The 10935-nt window shown below is 34.8% G+C and overlaps 1 protein-coding gene across 1 annotated transcript in view; it reads left to right on the top strand.

Annotated features, from left to right (window-relative positions):
- Positions 1-10935, top strand: part of LOC106884521 (uncharacterized) — a 35833-nt gene that overhangs the window by 12574 nt on the left and 12324 nt on the right. The window contains exons 5-11 of the mRNA XM_014935946.2: positions 666-712; positions 2008-2123; positions 4271-4357; positions 5439-5543; positions 6713-6793; positions 8947-9102; positions 10341-10532. Of these exons, the coding sequence (XP_014791432.2) occupies positions 666-712; positions 2008-2123; positions 4271-4357; positions 5439-5543; positions 6713-6793; positions 8947-9102; positions 10341-10532 (784 nt within the window). The remainder of the gene's footprint in view (positions 1-665; positions 713-2007; positions 2124-4270; positions 4358-5438; positions 5544-6712; positions 6794-8946; positions 9103-10340; positions 10533-10935) is intronic.

Raw genomic sequence — 10935 nt, 5'->3', positions numbered from 1 at the left:
ATTCTTGGGCTGAGAAATCAACACTTAAAAGCCATAATTTTAAGGAGCGATAAGAATTTTTGAATAAAGGAAAATGGGTAGGGGTGGGTAGGTACCGCCAGCGAGTAGATAGGGCTCTTAATTGTAGATTTTAAATATTTGAGAGACAACAATGCATAAATCGTAATTTTTAAAAGAGCAATGAATTCTAGGTGAATAGAATATAACGTAGCATGAATTTAGGAAGCTTAGAAAATGAATAAGTATGAATTTAAGACAACAACTGAATTCAATTGAATTTCATGGAGAGAAACAAGATAAATAATAGAGGGCAAACTAAAGCGCGAAGGTATGAGATGTTTGAGGCCGTAAATAAATAAAAATCTCTATCTTAACTGCATCTTGGAGACTTCGTCATAGTATGTCAGCGGAGGTCTCCTCTTAATATTTTCTTCATTTTGCATTGATGTTAGAAACATTCTCTTTGATGCTCTACTTCCCTTGTAATTGCTGAAAAGTAAATATAGTTAAGGACACCACCATAAATGTAACTCTGACAATTGGTATACAATAGGCAATAGGTATTACTAATATTTCCAGAAGCTTTATAGTGAATTGGCCTCACAAAATGTGTTTCTTTACACCTCCAAAAACTAACACGTCCCATTTCTGTTCACACTTTGCAGGGCCAGCTTCAGTTATGAGGAAGATGAACCTAATGAATTTGATACAGGTAAGTTAATATTGATTTCATTGGGTCTGTTGATGATAAAAGACTGTAACTTTTTGGGTTTGTAGGGACACCACACAAGACTGTCTTGTCCTGTGTCTTTAGATAAGCCTATTTTTACCAGTTTTCACCTTTGTACTGTATATTGTGCATTCATAAAACATTCATTAACATGTTGGCGTTTTCATTGATTTTAGTGGTGATGGGCAGCTATTTATGGATGGGTGGGTAAGGATGCTGCAAGTTTTAGTAATTTGTCTGGATTTTGCTGTTATGATGGAATAATAAGTCATGAAACTTTCAGCTGCAGCTTACTCTGTCTGATTACATTCAAACATCCAAGACCAAATTTTCCTATGATTGAATGTAACTGGTTGATTTTATCCTTGTATATTACTGATATTTATTCTATCGAAATTAAAAAGATTAAAAGCAAAGCATTTGTTTTATGTATTGAAATTAAAATTATATAAACTATGTAATACATTTAGATAAGTCTGTTGATTCATTTCTCTCCTAATCCTTTAACATTTAAACTGGCCATACCCAGACCAAATATTCTACCTGTTTTACATTCAACCAGCCAGATCCAGCCTCTCACACTTACCTTACAATATCATTCTAAAATTTAACACATTGAAATCTCAAAGTTCTGCAATAATGCATGATTATTCAAAAGAATGTGAATAAATAAGCACTACATTTGACAGAATAATCTGAATGCTAAAGGGTTAATAGTTTATTTTGGTTCAATTTAAAACCCTACATTTTTAGGTGATAGAAAGCAGAAACATGGATGTTTTTCCACTTTTTTTCAAGGCCATCAGTGGTATATGTAACTTCTGGCACATCATGTATTGAATTCCTCAGGACCTTAGCTTCTTTGCAGCACTCACAAGCACCAGAGAAATTATGAGAAAGTAACAGAAATCAAATGTACTCTATAGTTAAATCCATGTTGTTTAGATATATCTAATCTAAGTTTTTTTTATAGTATAATAAAACTACAGGGTAGTGCTGTTGGTAGGAGAGGCTAGGAAGGTAAAAGTCTGTTACTGAATGAATTAAGAGAAGTTAAAAGATGGTAAGAAAAGACAAAAAAAAAGGTGAAGAGGTGAAAATTTTTTTTTTAAGAAATCTCAACAATCACTTTTTTAAATGATAAAAATTCAAACAAAATCCACTGAAATACACCAGCACATTATCTAAATTGTTGTCATAGAAAAAAGTTATATATTATATAGTGCTTGTAAAATTATTCTCTTTGCCATTTGTTTCTGTTCTGTTGACTAATTTAGACGAGAAAAGTGAGGAAGATGAGATGACACAAACTGAAAAGAACCATTTAAACAAAGACCTGGCAAAATCATGTGATAAATTCACTATCGTAGAAAGCAAAAGTCTCAAAGCTACTGTAAGTTAATCCCTTGTTTGTCTCAAATGTTTTTGTGATACCAATATTCAAATTCTGACTGCGTGTTCCATGATTTTAGATGAAGCACTGATGGTGACAAAATGTTTTAACAATGTACTCATAAAGACCAGCACTTTTGCTTGCAGTAAACTGTAGTGCATTTCTGAGCCTTGGACCATTCAAAAAAGAAGAATTTTGTTCTATATTATACAAACACATAAAAGAAACTAGTTGTAATTGCTAATGACAGACAATAGAAAAAAATAATGTGTGCATGTAACAGAAAGACATATGCAAAGCTCACACGCACATAGCCGCAGTACATACATTACATATATCCAAGTCTTAAGATGCATAGAGAAAACATTCAGATCAAACACACATGTATGTGTACATACATATACACATACATGGTTTTACTAGCACAATGAGTGAGTAAAGAAAAAAATAACTTAATTTGTTCACTGATTATATTGTGGCACTCCGTTGGTTACAACGACGAGGGTTCCAGTTGATCTGATCAATGGAACAGCCTGCTCATGAAATCAACGTGCAAGTGGCTGAGCACTCCACAAACACGTGTACCCTTAACGTAGTTCTTGGGAAGATTCAGCATGACACAGTGTATGACAAGGCTGGTCCTTTGAAATACAGGTACAACAGAAACAGGAAGTAAGAGTGAGAGAAACTTGTGGTAAAAGAGTACAGCAGGGCTTGCAAGCACCCCCTGCCTGAGCCTTGTGAAGTTTTAGGTGTTTTTGCTCAATAAACACTCACAACGCCTGGTCTGGGAATTGAAACTGCAATCCCACGACTGTGAGTCTGCTACCCTAACCACTGGGCCATTGAACCTTCACACTGATTATATAGCACTATCTTCACAAATGAATAAACCTTTCTCTCTCTCTCTCCCTCTCATTGTCTTTGTTGTCATCATTTAACATTCATTTTCCATGCTAGCATGATTCGGATGGTTTGACAGGATGCAGTGAGACATCGGGCTGCATTGAGCTCCAATGTCAATTATGGCATGGTTCCTATAGTTTGATGCCAACCACTTAACAGAGTATATATGTGAGGTCGCCTAGTAAAATGCAAGACAAGAAAAAGAAAAGAACAGGAAGAAGGAAAAAACTTCCTCTATTAAATGGAGAAGGGAGGAATTGTTCTATGCCAGGTGTTGAGAGACTAAAGTAATAGAGCGCCAAACCCTGGTATTTGCTATATATATATATATATATATATATATATATATATATATATATATATATATATATATATATATATATATATATATATATGTATGTATATACCAACAAAACTGGAGAGTTGGTTCATGTTGTCACATAAAAAGCACTGGTGCTGGTGCCATGTAAAAAACATCAGTATACTGTGTAAAATGTTTGGCATTAGGAAGGGCATCCAGCTGTAAAAACCAAACCAAATCAAACTATGGAATTTGGTGCAGCAACTGGCCTTGTCAGTTCCTGTCAAACTGTCCAACCCATGCCAGCATGGAAAACAGACATTAAATAATGATGATGTCATCTTATATACATTTCAGTGAGCGTATTGACTGAATTATGCAATTCAAACCAGGTAAGTTTTCCATTCAATATGGATCTCTGTGTGAAACTTTAGTAAACCTACTTGGACCAGATTACTTAATTCACCTATTATCTTCACTAAACATGTGGAAGATGATGTAATTTGATTTATAAACCAACTCTCCAGTTTTGCTTTGAATGTATATAAACAGAGGTTATAAAATTTGCTCCACTACCATGAGATTTCGAGTGCCTAGCATGCTGGGAAAATGACTATATCATAGCAACATGTCAACCCAAGCCTCATGAACAAAAATCCTTAGATGGAAAATCTAGAAACCTTAGAAACTTCAATTAAGATATAAAGATTTGATTAAGCATAACTTAATGTCACAGCTTGACCACAATAGCCCAGGATAGAAACCTGTGAAGGAAAAGGATCCACTTTTGGTACTACGATTTTCAACTATATTTGGGCAGTCATTGTAATACAAATGAACTGCATACTATTGCTACTGCAACTCAGCATTACTACTACCACTACTGTTACTGCTACTGGCTGAAATCCTCTAATTTATATATTTGTTTTACTCTTTACAGTTAGATTTAATTCAAAGAGAACACTCAATTGGCTTGAATATAGAGAGCTTAGGAGAAGGTCGATTTGGGACAATTGTCTGGGTTACGGTAAGTCTTAACATACAATTATTTTATTGCCCTATTCCATAAGAGCAGTAGAGTGATCACAACAGTAGTTTTTTTTCCTCTATTCATTTCATGATATTGCTCTGTATCCCTTTCATTTAAAGCTGATTAAAAAAGTACCAAGCATGTACTAGATTGAATTCAGTCAACTGTACCCCTCATCTGTAAAGTTATGGTACTGTAGCCAGTGTAAGAAATTTTATTACTTGGGACAGTTCCTGACAAGTTGCATGCATGCATTTATTGCAACACAGCCTTGTAACCAGTAAAAAGGTAATTTGATTGAATTCGATTCCCGGACTGGGTTGTTTGTTGTGTTCTTGAGCAAGACGCTTTATTTCATGTTGCTCCAGTTCACTCAGTTGTAGAAATGAGTTGCGATGTCACTAGTGCCAAGCTGTATCAGTCTCTGCCTTTCCCTTGGATAACATCAGTGGTGTGGAGAAGGGAAGCTGGTATGCATGGGTGACTGCTGGTCTTCCATAAACAACCTTACTTGTGCCTTGGAGGGTAACTTTCTAGGTGCAATCCCATAGTCATTCATGACTAAAGGAAGCCTTTTTTTTTTTTTACCTTTTATTTGATCGAAACCATGTTAATTGGAAATATATGAAGCATGATGATTAAATATTGGAGTCTTCTATTTTCAAATTATCATCATCATAAATCTTCAGTGCTGCAGTATTTTCCAAATAGATTTTTTTTTTATGCTTGATGCTGTGTGGATCACATATTTTGATAAGAAGGATTGTTAAAAAAAATATTATGAACCATTTTTTAAAACCATACTGCTATATGTGAAACCTCAGCAAGAATGTCTTAGTATGTTTACTACTATATTTTCTGGCATGCAGGTCAAATTTATTGACCAAAATTTACAGCCAAAAATAGGTAAGTAAACTTATACAAGACAACTTTGGACCACCAAAATTTCCATGTGAAATGCAGCAGGATTTGAAAAGATAATGATAATGTTTGACTGTTTACTCTAATATAATATGCTGACTCGTGGTATTCATCTTATCAATGTTTAATTTATTTTTTATTTTATTTTCTTTTACAGATAGCAGTGAAATCACACGTCTATATTTTTGACTTTAGAACTTTGGAGAAGAAAATTTTCAGTCTTGGACTGAAAGCCATTTTAGAGGACTTGACTATAACTAAAGTTAGTCATTTTTATTTATAAGAAGGAATAATTACTTTGTATTATTAAAGTTCTGTTCATTATAAGGAGTGTGAGTTGGTTGTTACTAGAGATTAGAACTAGATACATTACAAATATTTCTTCTCATCTACACTTAAATCTTGTTTAGGGTTCATGCACGACATAGTTATCATAATAGAGTATGTTAATAGAACCTAGTTTTAACGTCATGAGGCTCAACAGTGTAAGAGCTTGTTTAGTAACCAGTTGGTCAGGACTTCAAACCTTACTGCTACAGCTGGTGCATACTCCCCATTGAGCATGGCACAAAACTGTTTGGGTAAAAATAAAACACTGAGTGAATTTTGAGAACCAGAGAATTCATGAGATACATAATACACTTTCATTGGCTTGTCAATTTGACAAGCAGGTTCTGTTTACAAATGATAGGATAGATGTAGAAATGATGCTCTAAGTATACAGAAATGTCAGAATTTGTAAAATCTATCCCACTTATGTTAACACTGACCAGTGACATAAAGCAGTCCCTTTAGTGAATGCTGTCCAAGAGGTATCCAACACAATAGGACACATCACAGGAACAGTTTTATTTGATCTTGTTCAATAACTTACTATTCTTTATTTGGGTCTGTACTTTTTTCTTTTTATCTTCAGTTGACCATTGAAATCATTATTGTTCTCCTCCTCATCTTCATCATCAAGAACACCATTGTCATTATCATTTGTATTGTCTTTTTCATCCTCACCATTATAATTCCAAATATTATCACGATCATCACACCTGTTGAGTTAGATTAAATATTATTAGGAATAACTTTACATTAAGGAATGAAACGTACAATTTCCTGTAACTCAGACCACCTCATAGTCCCAGCAGACAAAATGGAAAAGGCGTTGCCCCAGAGAATGATGAGGGAGATGCGCTGAAACAGCCACTCTGACACACAGGGCTCACATTTGTAGACAGTCGTTTCTGCCCTAATAGTGGTGAGCAGGGATATGCTCTGCAGGCTGAGAACACTGGAGGTCTCCACTGCCACAGACTCAACTATAAACCTGTCGCTCAAAGCTGTATATTTTGTTGTTGTTATTGTTTTTTTTTTTGTTTTTTTTCATATTTTATAAACAAAAATTAAAGAGGTATTTTCTTTTGTGTCTTTCTGTTTCAGTTTATCCATGATTGCCGTTTTATATCAGATCTTCTCTACAACAAATATAATGTGCAATTAGCAAATGTTTTTGATACACAAGTAAGTATTTTTCAAATTTAATTAAAAAAAAATTTAATGAGTTTTCTATTTTTTAAAACTCATACAAACAGTACTCCTTGTTGATTGAAAAGCCACACTACCTTATATGATATTGTTCATGCTTACTACTGGTACTTCACTCTCCCCCTCTCTTAAATAGTACATTTATCTCCTCCACCTGTGCCTCCTATCTTTACTAATTCTCCATCTATTTCTACCACTACAATTGATACTTCCTATCTCAAAAATTTCCCTACTTTATTGTGATGTAATATCATTTTGTCACCAATGTGTTATAAAGGCCTTTAGATGGTTACCCAACATATGAGGAAGAATATTGGGAATATGGGAATATATTTTTACCACTGGGTAATATCAGATAGTTTCCAACCCATGCCAGCATGGAAAACAGACGTTAAAGGATGATGGTGATGTTACAAAAGTCTGGTCTGCCTATCAACCAAACTGCAGTTTCCCCACCCCCATCCCTGTGCACCACAGCTCCAACTTTTCCATGTTTAAGTATTCCTTGAAAAATAACTTAGCTCCCTGCACCATACATATATCAGTTTGCCTTGAAATGGAAAATTGGCACAATTCACTTTAGCCATATCAAATTATTGATGACCAAAATTCGTCTTCTTTGTTGCAGGTTTATGATTTCATTGCCAAATTTCTAATGAAATGCATTGCCTTTGTTTCAATTAATTTTGAAAATTATGAAGAATTTAGTTATTATTTAGCTGGTGTTGGAAACATTAATTAACATGATAGAAAGTTTTAATTTAAATCACTTTAACCCTTTAACATTCAGATTTCTTTGTCGAACATAAAGGGTAAAGTCCCTTTATAATCATGAATGTCCATGGGATTGTGCCTAGAAAGTTACCCTCTGAGGCACAAGTCCAGGCAAGGTTGTTTATGGAAGACCAGCAATTGCCCATGCATACCAACCACCTTCCCTCTCCACACCAACAATGTTATCCAAGGGAAAGACAAAGGCTGACACAGCTTGGCACCAGTGATGTTGCAACTCATTTCTACAGCTGAGTGAACTGGAGTGAAAACAAAACACAGCCCACTCTGGGAATTGCACTCACCACCTCATAATTGTGAGCCTGGTGCTCTAACCACAGCCAAATGTTTATTTATTCACATTGTTTTGAATTAATTACACATTATCTTATAACTTCAAGATTTCATTGATGTGCCAGTGACATGTTAAAGGCACCTATACTGGTGACATATTAAAGGCACCCAGTACACTCTGTGGGGTTGTTGGCATTAGGGAGGACATCCAGCTGTAGAAACCAAGCCAAAACAGACTGCTGGAGCCTGGTGCAGCTCTCCAGCTTACCAGTTCAAGTCAAATTGTTTAACCAAAATGGAAAACAGATGCTAAATGATGATGATGATTTATTTTTAGAATGACATTGTAGGGTCACTGTGACAAGCAGGATGTGGCTAGTGTTAACATAAAATAGGTAGAATAATTGGGCTGGATATGACTGGTTCAAATGCTAAAGGGTTAAAATAGCAGGTTTGTATCATAGGGCTCTTAATGATTTCAGAAGTTTCAGTACCAAACGGCTTTAATATATCCATCTAAGTAATCAAAGTTGATGTGGAGTGAGTGATGTAGCTAATTTAACTTTTACCTGAAATGAAGCGTGTCAAAATACTTTCTTCAAATGATAGAATTCATCATCGTCGTCCTAATAATAATAACAATAGTAATAATGATAATTATTACTATTATGATAATCCTTTCTACTGTAGGCACATGGCTTGAAATTTGGGGGAAGGGATTAAGTCAATTACATCAACCCGAGTGCATAACTGGTACTTATTTAATTGACCTCAAAAAGATGAAAGGCAAAGTCAACCCCAGTGGAATTTGAACTCAGTAACTTCTGCCATGATTGATTTCGCCTTTTATCCTTTCTGGGTCGATAAAATAAGTACCAGTTGAGTGCTGGGGTTGACATATTTGACTCATCCCCCTACCCTGAAATTGCTGGCCTTGTGCCAAAATTTGAAATCGATAATAATAATAGATTTTATATGAGTGTGACTGCTGTGATTTTTAAGTTAGACTTTAATTTGAGAATTGAAGTATTTTATTTTTATGTTATTCCTGCTAAATTTTTCAGGTTGCTGATGTGTTTGTTCATCGTATATGGCATGGGTGTGGTCATCGAGATACATGGCCAAAACACGTCCAGAACCTGGCTGCTTGTTTATACGGTCACTTGGAACTAAGCACAGAACAGATATCTTGCATCCGAATCAGGCAAAACAGATCAAAAGTAAGTTAGCTATTCTTGTGATATTCTTTTTAACTGCTTTGCTAAAGTTGATAATTGATGAGTTCATAGTCATTATCATCATTTAATGTCCGTTTCCCATGCCGGCATAGGGTAGACGGCTTGACTGGAGCTGGTAAGCCAGAAAGCTGCACCAAGTTTCAGACGTCTGTTTTGGCTTGGTTTTACAGCTGGATGCCCTTCCTGACATCAACCACTTTACAGAGTGTACTGGGTGTCTTTTACATGTCACCAGCAAGAGTGCCCTTACACATAGCACAGGTGTCTTTTATGTGGTTGAACCACATGAAAGGATCTTTAAGTTATTTCTTTTTTTGTACACAGTTCACATATTTCACATTAATAAAATTCAGAATTTGTTTTCTTCATAAACCAAACTAGAGATGTAGGACAATATTTACAATTCAAATTAGGTTCAACATTTTTTTAAAAAATAAATAAAATTGTTATTTAAATTGATAGTAAAAAAAAATAAAATACCAGTTTGTTGTAAAATTTTAGTTCAGATCTCACTGGAGTTGTCTTTCATTTCTCTGAATTTAATAAAATTAGTACCAACTCCTTGATCTCGAATTAAGTATTTAATTTTGTGTTTCAGTCTGTCTGTATGTCATAATTTAGTATCAAATTATCAGGGAATATTAGCTGTAATAGGCTGACCTACATTCTATTTGTATCGGAGATTTATCCCTCTTCTACTTAATCCTTTAGCATTCAAGCTGGCTATATCCAGCCCAAATATTCTACCTGTTTTATGTTCAAACTGACCAGGTCTCATGCTTTTCTAAAAATAAACAGTCACATCATCAAAATCTTGAAGCTATGAGATAATGCATGGTTAATTCAAAGCAATTTAAATCATCATCATCATCATCATCGTTTAACGTCCGCCTTCCATGCTAGCATGGGTTGGACGATTTGACTGAGGACTGGTGAACCAGATGGCTACACCAGGTTCCAATCTGATTTGGCAGAGTTTCTACAGCTGGATGCCCTTCCTAACACCAACCATTTCGAGAGTGTAGTGGGTGCTTTTGCGTGGAATGCTAAAAGGTTAAATCTAAATCAGTACCAACCTTCAGTCTTAGGACATACATTAAAGTTATAAACTTAGACTGATTCAATTGACAATGTTACCACCCACTTTAAAATCAACATTGAACTAAGTCAACAAAATTTTTCTGTTTGTACTAATTTCTTATTCTTTCTGATTTGATCAGCAAGAAGAAGATTTTTGGACTCAACATCCACTTTCTGCTTCACTAGCAGAACGTCTGTATTCAAGTGTTGTCTACATTGAAGAACTAGGACATTTACTAATGAACAAAATGATGGTTGAATATTTGGCATGTGTAGATATCTACCTTGGGACCACAAGGGACTTGAATGATTCTGAAGCTCTTTGGACATTGGTGAGTAGTTTTAGACCTATCTTTCTTTTACAGTTGTCATATATGCAGCATATGATAAAAGAAATGTTGTTGTAGCTTTGAATAGGTTGTTAAGTCATTACTAAAGGTTTTATCTTCATTTTGTTTGTCAGTATTATTGAGCACATTCTTTTTCAGGCTGTTCTTTACATCCAGTAACCAGGAATAGGAATAAGTAAAATAGGTAGGTATTTCTCCTGCAGCTGTCTTACCAGAAATATAGTATCAGTGGTGCTTTTCCCTGGCACGAACCCAAACTGCATCTCATCTAAACTGACTCGCTCCCTAATTAGTTGGGCTATGACCCTTTTATATATATATATATATGTATATATATATATATATCTATATCTATATATATATATATATATATATATATATATAT

Source organism: Octopus bimaculoides, chromosome 7 (genome assembly GCF_001194135.2).
Source record: "Octopus bimaculoides isolate UCB-OBI-ISO-001 chromosome 7, ASM119413v2, whole genome shotgun sequence".
NCBI lineage: Eukaryota > Metazoa > Mollusca > Cephalopoda > Octopoda > Octopodidae > Octopus > Octopus bimaculoides.
Note: the sequence above shows the minus strand (reverse complement) of the source record. Positions and strands in the feature narration are given on the sequence as shown.